Source organism: Leucoraja erinacea, chromosome 26 (assembly GCF_028641065.1).
Source record: "Leucoraja erinacea ecotype New England chromosome 26, Leri_hhj_1, whole genome shotgun sequence".
Taxonomy (NCBI): domain Eukaryota; kingdom Metazoa; phylum Chordata; class Chondrichthyes; order Rajiformes; family Rajidae; genus Leucoraja; species Leucoraja erinaceus.
This window is the reverse complement of record NC_073402.1, coordinates 28,167,812-28,187,900: the sequence shown is the minus strand read 5'-3', so window position 1 is coordinate 28,187,900 and position 20,089 is coordinate 28,167,812. Positions and strand designations below refer to the sequence as shown.

The following is a 20,089-nucleotide window of genomic DNA, read 5'->3' as shown; positions in this document are numbered from 1 at the left end:
ACTCTTATACTCAATGCCCCAACCTATATACACAAGCGTACCATTTACTTTCTTTACCACTATCTACTAGTGTTGCCACTTTCAAGGAGTTATGGACTTGGGACCCAAAATCCCTTTGTACATCAATGCTGTTAAGGGTCATTCCATTAATTGTGTATTTTCCACTTACATTTGACCATCCAAAGTTCAACACCTCACATTTGGTCGGATTAAACTCCATCTGCCATTTCTCTGCCCATTTTTGTAGCTGATCTATATCCTGCTGTATACTTCGATAGCCTTCCTTACTATCCACAATCCCAGCATCTTGGCGTAATCTGCAAACTTACTAATCAAGCCGCCTACACTTGTGTCCAGTTCATTTATATGCATCACAAAGATCAGGGATCCTTGCGGAGCCTCACTGGTCACAGATATACAGCCTGAATATTGTCCTTCCACCACAACCCTCTGTATTTTATCAATAGGCCAGTTCAGAATCCATAGGACCAAGTTACTGATAATCTGCAGTTCACAACTTTTCATACAATATTTTTATAACCTCCTGATAATTTTACATATCAATCAACCTTTAAACCAATACCTCTTTAGGGCAACTCTGACATAAAACTTTATTTGTAAACCCAGAGTCCCCAATTTACCATCATGAAATATTATGAGCTGAATTGCCCACATGGAGTTCAGAGTGCTAAAAATGCCAGATTATCAAATGGATTATAAAATTAATTTCAAATGCACAAGATATTCCGTTTTGGTGCCAAAAATCAATATGTTTTATTTTCCATAAACATGTTCAATATATGGAACTAATAAATAAAGATCAGGTATACCTGGTGTTCTGATGCTATGAGATTCTCATTAATGACAAATAATGTGCACTACAACTCTGGCTCACAATTGACTTCATGTTCAGTTATTCAGATCACATTCAGCTCTCAAAAGCCAGGGATAATGACAAGTGTTTGATAGCACTATTTAACCTTACTCATCAAATAAACCAAAGCCATTCAAATGGTTCTAAATAGAAATTAAATTATCTCTGAGGGTTCATTCATCCATTATTCTTTCCCAACTGTGATGGAAAGTGATAACTGAACTCCTTATATAATCAAAATCACCGTGCAGACCATTTAACCAGTGAACAAAATACTTTGGATAAAAAGTATGATTTCTCAAATTGCACAGCAATCACATCTCAATAGGAAGCAAAATTAATGTGATGCTTCAAATGACACAACATGCATAAAGTGCTCAGTATTTATGTTATGTGTATAATCCAAATGCAGACCAATCACGACTTCTTTGAAATACACAGCAGGCTCAGTCACATACATCACCGACTACTGGAGGAGCAAATAGGAAAAATAGTCTAAATACTAGTTCGCCAGCACTTTATCTTTCACAATGCTCTGTTCTGCTTTTACAAGTCTGATAGCATCTCACAGGTATCTACCAACTTGATATTGCCATGCAATTTCCTTCATCATGGGAATATACTGAGCCCCATTCTATAAAACCGGCAACAGTACTTTAAATGGTAAACTGTGCCTCATTTAGTTGAAAGCCAATATAAATCCTGAATATAAAAGCACTAAAGTAACAGAATACCGGCACCATTATTGTTTGTTGATAAATAATATAAACTACCAATCTATCCATTTATTCACCTTCAGGAACATTTTCCAGATACACCTTTCCTGCCAAATCTTATTAAATATTTGCTCAACTTTCTTAACATCTTCATCATTTAATACCAACACAAATTTTCAGAGCAGATTTGTTTAATACAAGGGGCAAAGGACTTTCTTTACACAGAACATCTTAAAAACAAAGTTGTCCTTTGCTGGCACACAAAAGATTACAGGGAGATTTAATAGAGACAGATGTTCAGAATAAGAGAGTGTTTTGATGAGGTAAACAGATAGATGTAAGCGACACAAGGGTCATAGGTACAATTTTGGAAGCTGACTGGTAGAAGGACCAGAGATAAGATAACTTTTGTTTTTAGTTAGTGAGTTACTCTGATCTATAATGAGTTAACTGTAATGCAAGTGCAGTGAGAACAGATTTAATAATTATTTTCAAAAGGAAATTGGATACATTCTTGAAGGAAAAAAATGCTAGACTATGGGGAGAAGAGTTAGTGAATAATAATTGGTTGGGTCTTCACAAGACTTGGCTTCCTTATGTGTGGTTTGATTCTGTGAAATGTAGGAAAGGAACAGCTTGCAAGAATATATAAATTCTGGCACTTTCCTACTATACCATTCACATCCAGAAAAGTGATACAAATAATCCATTATTCCATTATGTCATAGTTTTCTTTATATTCAAGAAGTTCTACTATAATACGATAGTTGCATTCATAAGAAATTTTATGTTATAGGAAAATCACACTGTAAAAACTATTGTGTTAGTGGGGAAAGGAGATTAGCAGTAACATAAGTTATTTCTCTCATAGGGTTTCAAAAATAAATATCCTTTTAATAGCTATAACTTTTTTTGTTGCTGCAGGTTAAAAACATTAATGGGTGTACATTACATTGTTTCATAGAGTATCATTGCACCCATGTCAAAATAAGTGATTAGTTGTCAGTTACAAGGGCCACCTGTAGTGAAACTGACAGACTGTTTTCAAGGGACAATGTCCGATTACAGGGAGATTACATGGAAACAGTTTTTCCCCCCCCTAAGGGTTTTTTCTCCTCCAATTCAGTTTTTCTTTCTACTTTTCAATTTTTGAAATAACTTAAGTGTTTCCCTTAGTCGGAATAGAAATTGCTTCATAGCCAATTTGGCCTGCATAATACAAATAGTGCTGCCTGATTTATCAATATTCAATTTGTGGTATGAAAATACACATCATAGCAGAACTTCCCGCATTTACAATTCAAAGATGAACATTGCTTGCTTACATCTGACAGGTTATTAAGCTGAATTATCAAATCAAATTTTGAATGCCTCAATAAGACAGAAAAAGGATAGCTAGATTTTGACATGAACATTGCCTGATTTTGAAAATAAAATAAAGTTTCTTACTCTCTGATTTGTTGAATCCCAAAAGGCCAGTCCAAAATAGTCCTTCTCCAGAAGATTAAGATGTTGACACACTTTAGTGAACAGCTCATGCCCCTTGGAATGTCTCTGTATCAACAAGGATATATTACAGTATTTTAATATGTATCAGTTTGCGGTACCACGATTTAAGAGGCGGAATACTTTTAATGCTCAATATTAAAGCCAATTCATACAACATCATCAAGTATTGCACATGCATTATTGCTGTGTAATTACACATGTTGTCACTAGGTTTTGGAGAAGCATAATTTATAGTGCAATTTCTATTACAGCGCCCATTTAAACTGTGAACAACAATTGGCGGTGCAAGTAAAGATTTTGTTCCAGCAACAGTACCTTGAGTAATACAATACTGAAATAAAGACTTGTTTGTTGTAGCATCTGAGAAAACAGCACTTATGTAATCTGCAACTTGCCAATATACAATTAAGCCTGGTGACAACAATGATTGGGGTGACTTTGTCAATGATTACTATCATCCCTTTGTCAAGTCAGATTTTTTTTTAAATAGAATGACATTTAGCTTTTGTATTTAAACAGAGGCTCCCGTCAACTGGCAAAATTAATGCATCTCCCTGGATATTACGATTAGATAGGACCCACTGTTCGGCCATGCTAAGAGCACTTCAAGCAGCTATAATGCACTGTGTGGGCAGTTCAGCTCTGGGGTTTTGCATCCACTGACAATCAAAGGAAGGTTAGGCTCAGACGTCTAGTTCACGAAAAAACTAACATGCTCTAGAAAAACCAAACTATCTATATTGGATAGAAATTCATTCTTGCTATTTTTGAAAATTGCTTACCTGCATTTGATGCAAAATAACCAACTTGTGTGTAACAACACTGAAAAATTATTTTTCGAGACAAGTGACTTTACCACTGAAAGCCTACAGATTCTTTCCCAGAAATATAAAGATAAGACAAAATTGCCATAAACAAAATCAGTATTTTTCTCCTGCTCCCAGCCTTATAGTTAGTTCATCCATGGCAGGTTAAGCTATTCTGCTCTCAAACCTTTTTCAAACCCGCCAGTTTATTACAGTGTAGGTCTTGGCAGTTCATTTGTGGTTCTCTGCTAAAATAAGGTGGCTAGACTCATGATAGTGAGCTGGTGTCCCACCACACTGCAGAACCTCTCTCATATAACTCATCAAATAGTGATTAAGCATTTAAGTTTACAACAGAGAAATTGCAAACCAATGGTGCAGAAGATTTTGTGAAGAGAAGATTAGAAAAAGAGTGGAACACCCCAGAGCATTCTTGCACACCTAGTGGCTAGTTAAATGGTGCAAATACCTGGAGGCAGGTTATCGTCCCATCCTCTCAGTTGGAGAACAGTGCAGTACGACCAAAGAGTAGGCGGGAAAACAAATGAAAATTTGTTTCACACATATTGCTTTGAAGTTTATCTTCAATGCAGACTATTACTGGGCAGACCCCCTTTTGGTTACAAGGTTTTAGAAGTATCTATGAACCTCCCTGGCCAAGTTGACACCTAAAATCTTAGTCATCAGTTGAAAGCCACAGAGAAAATATTAAATGCAAGAAAGAGTGCATTATTCTTACCTCAACATCACACTGAAATTCAGTTTCATCCAAAAGAGTCACCTTACAGTGCATGGTTTTTGATTTTTTGGCAACCTTGAGTGGTGGTTTTAAATCCTTACTGGTTTTTAACTCTGTACTTTCAGTTTTTTCCTCAGTAACATCTAGCTTTACTTCATCCTTAACTTCAGAATCCTTTTCTGGGCCAATATCTTCTTTTTCCTCTTGGGCTGGCTGTAACATCTAGCTTTACTTCATCCTTAACTTCTGAGATCACATTTCCTTTTCTTGGGCAATAATTGACAAATTCTTCAGATTTTAAGACAACACCTCTAGAATCAATGGCTGTGGGGAAAAAACATCCAAACAAAAAAATCTATTTCTTGGGATTAACAGTGGAACTGTTACAAATTATCCACGTTTCAGCATTTTTTTTCAGTGAACTCTAGTTCAATAATCAAAATAAAAAGGTAGCCCTGAGAAACCGATCACATTTTTTCTTTTTACAGTTAAATTACATCTGTAAATCATTGCTTAAATGTTAGTCAGTTAGTTTGGAGGGCTTTTATGTGAAGGGGGTATACTTTAGTCCCAAAATTTTGGAGGGCTTTTATTTGAAGAGCAGGGGTAAAATTGACAAATTACCTTCAGATTTAAATAAGCCAACACCACTGCAGTAAGCTCCGCATCAATCGCAACTCTGCTGCGGGGCTCCAAATCCAGCGCGGCCCGCGGCCCGCGGCCGGAAAAGCTCCGCACCAGCGGGGTGCGGGCAAATATGAGCTCCGGAGCGCTGTGGCCGCCGACAAAAAGGAATCTAGTTTCTTGAGATTCACAGCCCCCAGCTCCGCGGCTCCAAATCCAGCGACGCTCCGCGATGTTTTGAGCTTAACGGCACCCGGTAAGGCATTGCCCGCAACGCTGGTGCGGAGCGTCCGGCCGCGGGCCGCGGGCTGCGCATTGTCGCAGCCAGGGGTAGAGTTGCGGGGTCGGATAACGGAGCCCCCAGCTCCGCGAGGTTTCACTGCAGGGTTGAATTAAAGTTTTTGACCCCTCAGGTAAAAATCCCTCCTACTGACTAACATTTATGCAATGACGGTCTCCGGGGAGGAAACTTTTCAAGCCGCCCGCGCTACCTACCTAATATACGCTATCTTCCATTCTGAAATCCGAAAATGTCCGAAATCCGACAAGTGTCTGGTCCCAAGGCTTTCGGATAAAAGGTTGTGCACCTGTATTCTATTTCTAAATATTTATTTTCCACATTTATCAGTAAATCATCAGTAAAGCTCTCATCCACAGGTAAAACTTTACAAGCTGTGCACTAAAATAAACACAATTATTCTGATAAATGGATGGAGAAACTAGTATCCATCCAAAACCATTCTTGAAATGGAAAAAAAACCCTCCTTATCCCAATCATTAAGCCCTGTAGCTATGCGTATGATCTTGGTTTAATCATCATTTATCAAGGACCTATAGCCCACCTATGGGTGTATTTATTTAAAATGAGTAGCAATTTTTTAAAAGATGTACGAAAAGGTTCATTCCTCTCTCAAGTCTTATTGATTTTGCACCATTTTATGAGGTTTATTTTCAATCAAACTTCTGATTGCATAGAGGACAAATATTAGTCTTGCAAACTTGCAAAACAGAAGCAACTGTCTAAAAGTGACTTGCAATGTTAACATACATTACATCTATTCAAGAGTAAAATGGTAAACAAAAATGGCAGCAGGTGAGAAAATTCAAGAATACTTTTAAATTATAATTTTAACTAACATTGACAACGAGTTAAATGTTTGATATGTAATGAAAGCTTTTCCCCCAGTAGCTTGGCTACAATGCATATGGTATTTATTTCACCATTATAGAGCTTGAGCCAAAGTTTCATTCAATTCAAAGAAAGCAATTGCTCCACACGGAGGAACATTCCACCGATTTGGATTTCTTTTGCACGATATTGCTATTGCAGAGTAGTTAGTGCAATTGTGGATGAAGCATTGCTATGTTGCAACAAAAAGTTCCCACTGCATCCACGACCAGACTTAAAACAATCAAATACATTTTTACATCATGTGGCTATTAAGCACAAACGTATTCTAATAAAAGTATCAATTACCTGAGTTTCAGCACTGCTAACAGAATGCAAATCTAATGTTGCTTCTTCGTCAATGTTATCATCCAGCTCCTGATCTGCGATAGGTGCTCCTTGCTCAACTAATTCGCTTTCTTCTGTTTGCTTTATCGAATCTAGTGGTTGCTCTGGTATTGCGTTGCTGGGTTCAGAAGCAACACCAACCTCCTTTCCACTTTCCTCTTCTGAAATCTGAGACTTGGGTCTTTTAAACCAGCCAGGCAAGAAACGAGACAAGCCTTTGCTACCGGATGACTGCTCCTTCGCTGCCTCCTCTTTGTTGGTAGGAATACCATTGACTGGTGTTGTTGGCGTGTTCTGGTCTCCACCCGCTTGCTTGTCCACCACCTCTTCCAACTGCTGATTCTCCTTTGGCTGACTTTCCGGTTTGTCAAACTTGGGAGGCTCTTGTTCAGAACTTGGCTGCTGTGGATTTCCTGTGGCAGCACTCAAGCTAATTTCTGTTGTCATGATGAGCCTTAAAATGAAACAAAATAAACACTTAGATACATGTCTTTTCTAAAAGTTGCGCTGCAACACATTATATTTTTCAGCGTCAGTACAGCAGTTCCAAAAGAATTATGTGAAAATAAATTTGTGAATTGAAGGAGGAATGGTGTTCAATAAACGAGACATTCAAATCAGACTGTACAATGGTGTAACTAGAATGAGTGCTGTCTTCCTCCAGTGACTCAGGTTCAGAATCCAAGTCAAGTCAAGTCATGTTTATTTGTCACATACACATACGAGATGTGCAGTGAAATGAAAGATCCTAATCTCCAGTGCCGTCTGCATAGAATTAACAGATTCTCCCTGCAATTAACTGGGAAAAGGGATTTCCCACTGAGCCAGAAGTGACCGATGGGCCAAATATCACAAAGAAATATGAAAACACAATAGCTCCCAGGAACAACTTTTAAGCACTATTTTTAAATGAACAAAATAAACCGCAAGATTTCAGGATCATCTGATTTCCCAATGTCAGATTAATGTTTTCCTTATGTGCAATGTAGTTGGAAAGCAAATAGTAGAAGCTGAGAGAACAGTTTAAAAAAGTTTAGACCTTAGGCATTTAACACCAAAGGCACATAATGCAAAAAAAAGTTATGATGAATATTTGTAAAACATTAGTTTAGACACTACCGTAAGAAAGATGTAATGGCCTTTGAGAGGTTGTAGGAGAGATTTATTAAAATTATGCTAGGATGATAGAGACTCTAATTACAGGAAGGGACAAGAGAAGCTTGAGCTGTTCTACTTCCAATGGGAAAGAATGAGATGGAACCCTGAGAGAAGTAAAAGAAATTCTGCTATAATGCACATTTCCAGAACATTGAAGGGTGTGAAAAAGGGTCTCGACTGGAAACAACACCCATTCTTTCTCTCCAGAGATGCTGCCTGTCCCGCTGAGTTACTGCAGCTTTTTGTGTCCATTTTCAGTAACATTAACTGGATAGAAAGTGCGTGATGATTTAGGAAACACTATATGCATTATGCAAGCAAAGTTGGTTATACCGCAATTTTGATTGAGAACTAGAGAACCACTTAAAAGCTATTTTGTGAATTAACAGGCGGAAAGAAAATAACCTAACCCAAAACTTGTTTTCATGCAACCTTCCTGTAGTAATCAAGGCACCATTGTCTCTTAAGACAGCTACCAATGTAACCATGGCATGTTATTGAAAGTGACATGCTAATCGCTTCTATTGACACTTGTGCAATGAACAATGTTACATTAAACAATGTAACATGCAGCCTTAAGTATTTTTAGCTTGCAGTAATAAATATAAGGTTACACAAAAAAGCTGGAGAAACTCAGCGGGTGCAGCAGCATCGGGCCCTTGGGTTTCGGCCCGAAACGTTGCCTATTTCCTTTGCTCCATAGATGCTGCTGCACCCGCTGAGTTTCTCCAGCTTTTTTGTGTAACCTTCGATTCTCCAGCATCTGCAGTTCCCTCTTAAACACAGTAATAAATATAAATTTAGCTATTAAAAAACCCTTTACTTTTGATAATCCTGCAGGGAAAATAACTGCAGGACCCCCCCCCCATAGACACAATGGTCTTTATTAAGCAATTTTCTATAACAAGGTTTCTTAGGAACACAACTATCACATTAAAGCAGAACTATCCGTTTATTAAATGTAGCGTAGTTGGAGAGAAGCCGCTCTGACCAGTAGAAGAATCAAGAGCTAGAAGTCACAGTATGAAGGTGATCTTTTAAAAGAACCCAAATTGATGCAAGGATCAATAGCTTTTCTTTAAAAGGTTATGGTGAAAATCTGGAGTCTGCTGGTGTTGAGCAAGGGAGGCAAGTTCAACCATGGCATTCAAAAGGAAACTGCAAAAGTATTTTAAAAGAGAACATTTGCAGGGGTATGGAGGGAGAGCAGGAAGAGAGCAGTTAGATTGCTCTTGCATGGACCCAGCAAGCACGCGATAGCCTCTTGCATCTGTGCGAGTGTGTGAAATTGTATAGCACATAAAACTAAACCTAAAGGAATGCTTTAATAATTATATAACAAAGCTGTTTTTTGCAGCAAAGAGGGTGGTGTTATCAAGAGAAAAAAAACATTTCAAAATACGCACATTTGCAGAAATGCAGTTACACCCCAGTTCTATGGAAACCAGTAACAAAACAAGTCCACAGTATGTCCAAGGAGACCCATCACTTGGTCATTCATTACCTCCCTGCACATCAATTTAACACCCTTAAGAGAACTCCCCAAATTATCAAACATAATTGTATCCGACACATACTTGGACACTGCACTCCAATAAATACCAAAATATTTTATGTAACACTCATGTCAGTACATCTGGAACAGTCACTGCACTGCTGGAAACTAATTTTGACTGCCTTATAAAAGCCACAATATACGCCACTTGGGGCACCAATGGTTCATTTAGATGATTGATATATTTGAGCCAAATCTCGCTGAAGTAGCACATGGCACACCCCATCAGCTTTTGGGTTCCTGCATTTTCTCCAATTACAAGATTCGGTGTCATAAAAAAGTACAAGTTGAGAAGGGCATGCAAGCACAACAGTGCATCTGAGATTATACAGAGTAATATGACTATGGACTAACCAATGCAATTTGAGAATTAAGTCGTAAAAACAGAAACCAATCAAATCAGGTACAAAAAAAGAAATTAGATGAATGAAATGGATTGAGAAACAAAACAGTAATATTCACATAAAATTTATTTACATTATGCAGAAATACGATTAAACATCTAAAATAATTTTCTTTCAAGGTTGAAGAGGTTGAATAGTACTTGACTAAATCAATATACTGTGGCAAATGCAACTGCCCAAAATCTAAGCCCAAGAGGAGAGAATGAGGCACAAGAGATTACAGATGTTGGAATCTTGAAAACAAAAGTACAGGAGGAACTTGGCGTGTCAGGCAGCATCTGGGGAGAAAATGGACAGGCGAAGTTTTGGAGAGTTCAGCAGGAATATGAAAGACTATTCCTCCAGTTTACGTGCGGCCAAGCACTGAAAGATTGGTATGGGAATGGGAAGAGAAGTTAAAATGGTTAACAAGTAATTACTTAAAATTCCGTACATTCCCACCCCAGATGCTGCCTGAGTTCCGCTAGCATTTTGCATTTTGCCCGAGAGAAGAAAACATGGCTATATGCCTTTAATTTAATCTAATTTAGATTCTGCCAAAAATAAGTTGAAATTATATTTTGTGGCAACTGTCCCAGAGTAAATCAATTTTAAGAAAAGTCACTACTTTTAAAGTTGGTATTCCAAGAACCAAATTTAACTTTGTCAAATTGGTAAGTTTGTGATTTTACCAGTAGCATTTTCTTAATAATTCTCATAATGAATGATTTATAAATGTGTGTGGCTGATTGATCAGCAAACCTGTTTCGTGGTTTTATGTGCTTCCCCAGCACCTTTACAAAGTGGGATCAGGAAAGTGCAGGGATGTATTTTTATAGTAACGGAATGTGCAAAGTTAGAATGCTATTGGGGAATGGTATTCCTTCAACATTAGCTCCAAGCAATTCAAAGTCAACATTTTATAGCATAGGACTCTCCTGCTAGAAATACAAAGGGGAGGTTTATTATTCTGATCTGACAACACTCACTTTTGGTTGGCAAAGGTTCAACAACCCTCTTGTACACTTGAGTATTCAGAATGTTTGCAACTGTTAATCTACATGAGTAAATACGTCTGGGTCCACAAGAAAATTATGAGCAATCAATAGTTTGTTTCAAAGTCGACAGTTATCATAAATTTCGCAAACCAATCAAGGTTAACTGTCAAAACTCTGAATCAATTTATACAATAATGTTAAGCTGCTCGCTGAACTTTATTGTTGTCGGATGCATAATGAACCACTATATCCAACTTCAATCTTAATAAGTACTTCTATAGGCAAAGGCTGCCAGAAATTTGAAACTCTTCTGCAAATTGAAATCTATGTTGAAACATTTGTTAATTTTAAATCTACAATTGACAAATTCCTTTAACCAAAACATATGCCAAGCATTGGTAGGTTTGTGAGTTGGGTCAAAGATTAACCATGATCTCATCGAATGCCCTAAACAAACTATTTTTGTTTCAACTGCATCATCACAATGCAATAACACAAGGAACATTGAAATGCTATTATTTTTAATCATTTTGTTGGCATATAGAAATTTTTTCATATAATTTTATTAGGAAAATAAAACAGAATAAGATTGTCATCTTTTCAAAGTACTACAATTTAGTAATGGTTTCATAGTATTGTGTGTTTCCCCAAATGCCATTACAAATTTGGATCAGGAAAGTGCGGTGGTATGTTTTTCATTGGCAGTATATTCTGAGAACTCCATAACCTGGCGATGTTAGAGTCCTATTTTTATGTACATGCAAAACCTGGCACTAACTTCTCCTGGGAACTCATTCCATATATCCACCATTCTGGTTAAAAAGCCTGTCGTTCTGTTCTGACTTAAATCTCTCCCTTCTTACCTGACTATATCGTCTAGGTTTAGACTGCCCTCCTCTGGGCAAACAGACGTAATCATCTACCCTATCTATGCCCCTCATAATTTTGACAACCTCTACACAGATATCCCTTAGCCCTATCGGCTCCAGGGAAAACGGTCTATTCAACACTAGCCCTCCTGTCCAAACAACATCCTTGCGCATCTTTTCTGCACCTTCTGAGACAATGACAATTCAGCTAGTCATCGCAAAATACAGGAAGGAAACAATATTGCCTGCAACAAAGATCCAAATCCACAAAGAAGATCCACATCTCTCCCAGGCCAACATTCCCATCACTAAGATCCTGATTATACTTCAACTTCCAGCACATCACATTATCCCCAGAAATCTTCCAGGCGTGATAGACGTTGATGTGCACCTGATCTAACCTCTCAACCATATCTATTGTTCCCAGTTTGGCTTCCTGTACATCGGTGAGACTAAGCGTAGGCTTGGCGACTATTTCGCCAAAACCTGCGTTCGATCCATCAAGGTCGACCAGATCTCCCTGTTTCTAACCATTTTATCTTTTCTTCCTAATTCCATGCTGACCTCTCTGGCCTGGACTACCAGGGAACCCATTCACAAACTGGAGGAATAGAACCTCATATTTCACAAATATTCACAATATTTCAACAAAGTATGAACAACTAATTCTCCAAATTTAGGTAACTACCAAATTTTGGTAACCCCCCCCCCCGTGCCCAACCTGGGCACACATCTATTTCTCCTCTTCTACCTACATTTCTTCCCCCAGTTTCATAATATGCAGTATTCAATCCTTTTCTCTCACATCTTCTGGCTTTTCACCTCTGGCCTTTATCCAATCACCTGTCCATCAACGCCCTCACCTGTATCCATCCACCTGTTACTTGCCTTTATCTTGCACTAAATGTTATTCACATTATTCCCTTTATCATGTATCTGTACACTGTGAATGGCTCGATTGGAATCATTTGTAGTCTTTACGCTGACTGGTTAGCACACAACAAAAGCTTTTCACTGTTCCTCGGTGACAATAAACTATACTAACCGAGGTTTCAAATTAAATACTCTTCAGTGCATGCAGCTGAACTTACTCTAATGTGTACCCCAATGAGTGAGCAACCTGTCATGTCAGTACACCTATTAATGCACCCAGATCAAGTGGGGTCAAGGGCGTTCACGTCGCGGCCCTGTTTCCACCACCACGTATAAGAGCGCAAGAGGTGCAAGGCAGACACCATTGTATGTAGATGCCGAGAAGTGTATTCAGCTCTGGCTGAACAACTTCTAATCTTGTATGTGGACTCGATAAGAAGAAGACCCAGATCAAGTAACACCCATGAGCCTACCAAACTGGATCAGAAAAAAATCATCATATTGGTGGAGGACACACCTAGAAGACAATAGACAATAGGCACAGGAGTAGGCCGAGCCAACACCGCCATTCAATGTGATCATGGCTGATCATCCCCAATCTGTACTCCGTTCCTGCCTTCTCCCCATATCCCCTGACTCCACTATCTTTAAGAGCCCTATCTAGCTGTCTCTTGAAAGTATCCAGAGAAACATGTTGGTTGGAAACCTACCAGGACGGCCCCTGGAGACAACAAAACCACACTAGTTTACCTTCAGCTAAATGAGCAACAACCTCCAATACAAAGTCAGAAGTGGGTTTCTTCACGGATACATTAAATGCCATTGACAGAGTGAGGCCACACGCAAACTGGAGGAACAGCACCTCGCATTTCACCTATGTGGCTTACAACTCAACGATATGAACAATTCTTCAATTTTAGGTAACCAAACCACCCCCCCTACCGCCTACTGTAGTGTTTAATAGCCTGCTGGCTGTAGGGAAGAAGCAGTTCCTGAACCTGGACGTTAGAGTTTTCATGTACCTTCTTCCCGATGGCAGGGGTGAAATGAGTTTGTGGCTAGGGTGCTGTGGGTCTCTGATGATGCTGTCTGCCTTTGAGGCATCAACTCTGATAAATCCCTTCGATGGTGTGGAGGTCAGAGCCGATGATGGACTGGCAGTGTTCACAATTTTGAGGTTCTTCCATCTTAACTAAACTTTGTCCTTTCCAGAAACACCCATATTCCAAGAATTAATTTGAAGAGATATCTCCTAAACCACGAGGACCTGACCACAAGTTATCTGTATCTCTTTCCAGCACATTATACACTTTTCAGAAGCAATAGAGGTGAAAAGAAATGAACTCGTTACAATTATTTTCCACGATACACTTTTCTATAAATAATAGATATTTTATTGCTCATTTAGGATGAAAATGACACAACAAATATTCACTATGCAAAGACATTAATTCATTTTCCAGAATTATTTTACAGAAAACATTCTTGGCACTTGGGTTACTACTGATAATCTTTTACTGATGTGGAAAATGGATTATGGGTTTTGCATATTCAAAATGGTCAACTACAAATACTGTAAATGCTTCGGAACTTTTATCAACGGATACACACAAGACAACAAGCAGCAAACTTTCTGCAAACTCTTGTGCATTGGTTATAAATGCATGCATTATAAAAATTTGCATTGAACATAACACTAAAAACATAACAATCCAATAAATGCTTCCTTCAACATTAGGAAAGTTATTGACTCCTTGTTGGAACATAATCATTAATGTCAGAATCATCCGAAGCCAGAAAAGTGATCATTAGCAGACCATCAGACTCCAGACGGCACCTGAGAAGTGAATTCAGTCTTTAACCTGCATTATAACACTCGGTGCCTTGATTTGCACAAGAACACCCTAGGCTAATTCTTGGGATGAAATTATGAGCAGCTAAATAAATTAGAATAAATGTGGAAGTTCTATTGTTCTACTGAAACATAAAACAGCTACACATCAAGATGTTTCCACTAGTGGGGAGAATCCCGAATGTGGGAATATGACCACAAGATAAGGAGGCAGTCATTTAAAAATGACATTACATAGGGTGTTGAGTCTCTAGAATTCTTTCTCCCATACGCCCGTGGAGGCTGGATTATTGAGAGTAGTGAAAAATACATTTTTAAAATAAAGATCAGAGAATTGAGGGCGAATGGGAACTAGTGCAGAAGGGGAGATCTGGGAGAGATTAGCAATGATTTCATGAAATGGCGAGGCAGAACTGAGGGGGTCGAGTGGCCATCTACCGATTTTATTTTGCGTTCTTACATTTTTATAAAAGGGATAAATAGGAAGAATTGTTTCCTGTGGAAATCATCCTAACAGAGATTCTGTTCGAGACGGGAGGAAAAACTGCAAAAACAAACAAAATCTCTGCAGTTCTCAGAGGATTAAACAAATCTGATAATCTCTCTAGATTGCTCTACAATCTGGCCCAGTATTCATTTGAGGCCAATCCCCCAAAGTACTCCCGTAACAGTTATGTAACTAGTTTTTCTATAATAATGTGCAGAAATTTAGTTAAAGCAAATGTGCAAACTATTTTTGACAAATTTTACAGCAAAATGATAAACCATAAATTGTACCACTATAATAGAAATCAAGGAACTAACCGAGCTGAATACATATATGCAAAGGTCTTTGAAGTTTTTTTTTTGTTTTTTTTTAAATTTTTTTTTATTAGAAGTACGGTAAATTACAATACTACACAACACATATATCTTAATACATTTTTTGTACCGCTTCATTTTTTTTGAGCTTTAAGAAAAAGATAGAAGTAAGGAAAGTAAAGAAAGTGCGCAAGAGTCGTGAAGTGCAAGAGTGTTGGGAAAAGAAAGCCCCTTAGAAAAGAAGTTAGGGAAGGAAGTAAAGTGAGAAAGTAGACCCTAGGAAAGAAAGAAAAAGAAAGTAGGAACAATCGCTCTATCATAACATTAAACTCCGCAGAAAGGGGACTACCAACCGAGTCTGTTTTTGTTGTTTTACCTCCTGTTACCAGGTCCTGGTACCATTTATTTATTTATTTATTTATTTATTTTTAAAAATTACTATTGCACCTCATACTTGTAATAAGGTCTTTGAAGTTGGCTGAACATCTCAAGGTAGACACAAAATGCTGGAGTAACTCAGCGGGACAGGCAGCATCTCCAGAGAAAAGGGGCAGCACGGTGGCACAGCTGTAGAGTTGCTGCCTTGCAGCACCAGAGACTCGCGTTCGATCCCGACTATGGGTGCTGTATGTATGAAGTTTGTACATTGTCCCCGTGGCCGAGTGGGTTTTCTCCGAGATCTTTGATTTCCTCCCACATTCCAAAGACGTACAGGTATGTAGCTTAATTGGATTGGTTTAATTGTAAATTGTCCCTAGTGTGTGTAGGATAGTGTTAATGTGTGGGGATCGCTGTTTGGTGCAGACTCGTTGGGCCAAAGGGCTCTTTTCCACACTGTATCTCAAAACCAAACTAAAAAAGGAATGGGTGACGTTTTGGGTCAAGACCCTTGTTCGGACTGATGTCAAGGGAGTGGGCCAGATTGAGATAGAATGTAGTCGGAGACAGTAAATCTGGTGGGGGAAACTGGGAAGGGGGAGGGGATGGAGAGAGGGAAAGCAAGGGCTACTTGAAGTTAGAGAAGTCAACATGCATACCGCTGGGGGGTAAGCTCCCCAAGTGAAATATGAGGTGCTGTTCCGCCAATTTGCACTGGGCCTCAATCTCAACACATCTTTGGAGGCATTGAGAACAGTTAATAAAGCATATGGGTCTCTGGGCCATATATGGATATAGAATACAAGAACAAATATTTTATGTTGGAGATAGACATCTGGTGACAAGGAAAACTCCAGTCTGAAGCAGGGTCTTGACCCGAAACTTGACCCATTCCTTCTCTCCAAAGATGCTGCGGGCTCCGTTGAGTTACTCCAGCATTTTTTGTCTATCTTCGGTTTAAACCAGCATCTGCGGTCAATTCCTACACGTTATGTTGGAATTTTGATTGAAAGTGGTTTGGCCACAACTAGACGGTTATGGTCACCACACTGCAGGAATTAGTCCCAGAAAGACAGCGAGCAAGAACGATCAACCAGAATAGTTCCAGAGACGAGGTAACACATGACGGAAAAAGAGTTGCGAGTCGTAGTTTTGCATCCTTGCAGCAGAAACAATCAAAAGGAATTCTGATAGGTATGCAAAGTCTGAGCAGGTTTAGATAAAACATACAACATAAAATTCCCAGTCTAGGCCACAACTAATTATGTCCTGGAATGCACTTGCCTGAAAGTACGAATAAATATTTGAGTGTATATGAAAAATTGCAGGGTTATGAAACAATTGCAAGTGAATAGCACAGACTGAGTTACACAGCCAAGATCTAGCACGGACATGATGTCCAGGAGAACCTCCAGCCACACTGGAGCAGTTCTATCAATCAATCAATCAATCAACCTTTATTGTCATCTTGCAAGCAACAAGTACAGTGCAAAATGAAAAGACGTTTCCCAGTGAATAGCGGAGCCTCGCACATGAAATTTAAAACACTTCTCACATAATAACACTAAAAAAAAAACAATCCAGTCCCTGATGGAACAGAATAAATAGTTAAAATCAGGTAAAAAAACACAATGTTAAAAACAGTAAACCAATCATAAAAAAAAATGTCCGGGGCCGCTGATTTGAGTGGCCAGTGCCAGTTATTAAAGTGTCCGTGCCAGCCGCAGAGTCAAGTCAAGTGACTGTGAGTGCAGAGTGACTGTTTAGCAGCCTCACAGCCTGTGGTAGGAAGCTGTTTAGCAGCCTCGTAGTCCGGGCTTTGATGCTTCGATATCTCTTGCCTGATGGCAAGAGATCCAGGTGTGTGTGGAGGGGGTGCAGTTTGTCCTTGGCAATTCTCTGTGCTTTCTTCAGACAGCGGCTCTGGAACAGTTCTTGTACCGAGGGTAGGGAGACGCCAATAATCCTCTCTGCTCCCCTCACTACCCTCTGCAGAGCCTATGCTTTTATATGAATTTCTTTGTCCATAATGACACTTATCCAGATTCCCCTTCCATGCATAAACGCTAGTCCTCTTCAACCACTCAATGTGGAAGCAAATTTGATATTTTCAACATCTAAGCATACCCTGAATTGTTCCTTGGGATTTATCAGTAAAGAATAAATGTTGTAGTTTTGGACTGCTAACCAGCATCTCCGCCCTTTTACATCTGTCACATGTAACCTTTCATAGTTTACAAAGAACATCTTAATAGCTGATGTGGGATTTTATAATGAGAAAAATGTGTCAGAAATGCCAACAGTAAAGTATAACCAGAATCAAATTCTAAGTTGTGTGGCTGAATGCGAGAGAATAAGTTTGCTGTCTTCTGTTTTTCATATGTTTCCAGTGCCTTCTTGAATGCCAGGTACAAATGAGTTGGGACTAATAATGCAATAATAAAAATTGAAATTGCGAGATAAACAGTGTTTCAAGTTAAAGAAATGACATGATTTGTGAACTTCAATGCTGGATTTGAAAACTGCTCAATTGTTCCTCGAAGAGACCATACATATTGCAATTCATACAACACATGAGCTGAAGAACCTTTAAATAAACTGGTGGGCTTTAAGATACATACAAAATCGTTCTTCCTGCATATAAGAAAGACAACCAGAAAGTTATTTACAACAATAAGATCCATATGTGTGACCTGAGGGAGGTTAAGTGCATCTTATATCCTGTGTATCAGAATCTAAAAAGGACAAAGTCCTGGAGTAACTCAGCAGATCAAGCAACATCTCTGGAGAACATGCAGAGGTGACGAATATGGATAGGTGACATTTCAGGTCGAGACTGTTCTTCAGAACAATTGTAGAGGGAAGGGGGGGGTGGGAGGAGTAGAAAGCTGGAAATGGGGGAGAGGCAGGACAAAGGTTCGGGTTGGCGGGTGATAGATTGGCATAGGCAAGGGGGGTATTTTGTCAGGCAGATGCTTGAAACAAAGGCCAGAGATGAGAATAGATGTGAGACAGGTTTGAAGAGTTCCAGACTGCGAAGTCCGGAGGAGGAAAGTAGCAGGAGGTTTGGGGGGGGGGGTAAGAGAGAAATGGGAGGGAGTTCAAGTTGGGCACGGGGGTGAGCATTAGTTAGATGTTATTAAAATTGTAGAATTCAATGTTCATACCGTTAGATTGCAAGCGGAAATCAAGGTGTTATTCCTCCAGTTTGTGCATGGACTGACGCTGGCATGGAGGCAGACCAGTACAGAAAGGCCAGTGTGGGAATGGGAAGGGGAGTTAAATGGTTAGCAACTATATCTACGCATGATAGAGGTGAATAAACAATCTACAAAATACAAGAGAGTGATGTTGTCAAACACTAAGACAAATAACATATACAAAATGAGAGAAAATAAGAACTGCTGAAAGAAAACAAAATGGGCTTATCATCTGTGATATCAAGTCATAGGAAAAAAAATAATTATTCAATTTAATACAGGCTCTGATATGGGTAATTCAGTAGGCATAAAGCATATTTTGTCTTAACAAATAGGAGAGGCAAGAATAAAAGTTTTGCATTCAAACATGTTGAAGAAACCCCAATCTTTGGACAAAGGCTCACTGAAAAGGCCCAAAATTTAGTTTTAAATCAGCAAATGGTCTCAACATGCATTTCCAATTGATTTTCGTGCCACATGGAACGCCGTGGAATAAGATGACAGCGAGTATTGGACAAGAAGAACTCAACTGATCATAAACCAGCAGAGAAATATTAAGGACTCTTCAAAAAATTAGTGACTGAATGCATTTAATTTTCAAATCGTGTATTTAAGGTGGATAAAACAAAGCTACACTGGTGGTGTTCACCTCCTACTCTTCCTGATGCTGAAGAATTGAACAACATGTCTATCAAGAGCCGATAGAAACTCAGGGAAACTTTCAGTGATAACAAAATACTAACCATCTGAAGTTCCAAAGGAGTGAAGCATTTGCCAGTGGAATACAGAAGTTGAGGCAACGCAACTGTCATCGAAATACAATATATCTGATACATCCCATGGACTCTTAGTATAATTCAAAACATGCTGTTTTTAAAGGATTATGGCACTTTTTGAAATTTCCAGTCACTTTGCAGCGTTAAAGACAATATATATTGTTGGTGCCCAGGACTCAGAAGCAAGATGTTATAAAGATTTAAGAAAATTGTGACCCATAGGGATGTTTGTTGAAGGATCTTTTGATGATGAATATGAATATTTTCAAAGATTTCAACCAGAATAAACAACCACAGCAGGAATCTTTAACTTACAATTGCGCATAAATGTATGAATTGAAATAGATAAAGTTGAGGTTATACACATTTTAAGTGATTGAAATTATAGTAAATGTACCAAATCCATGGAAGATGAAAGGAAATGATAAAAAAAAAATTCTGAAGGTGATCTTCGAAGAGAAT

The 20,089-nt window shown here is 38.7% G+C and overlaps 1 protein-coding gene across 13 annotated transcripts in view; it reads right to left on the bottom strand.

Annotated features, from left to right (window-relative positions):
• Positions 1-20,089, bottom strand: part of LOC129709885 (protein 4.1-like) — a 99,210-nt gene that overhangs the window by 48,185 nt on the left and 30,936 nt on the right. For all 13 annotated transcript variants that reach the window (XM_055656539.1, XM_055656540.1, XM_055656544.1 and 10 more), the window contains 3 exons: positions 6,746-7,238; positions 4,645-4,857; positions 3,040-3,144 (listed from right to left, as the gene is read on the bottom strand). In XM_055656539.1, coding sequence (XP_055512514.1) covers positions 3,040-3,144; positions 4,645-4,857; positions 6,746-7,231 — 804 coding nt within the window. In that variant the 5' untranslated portion in view covers positions 7,232-7,238. The remainder of the gene's footprint in view (positions 1-3,039; positions 3,145-4,644; positions 4,858-6,745; positions 7,239-20,089) is intronic.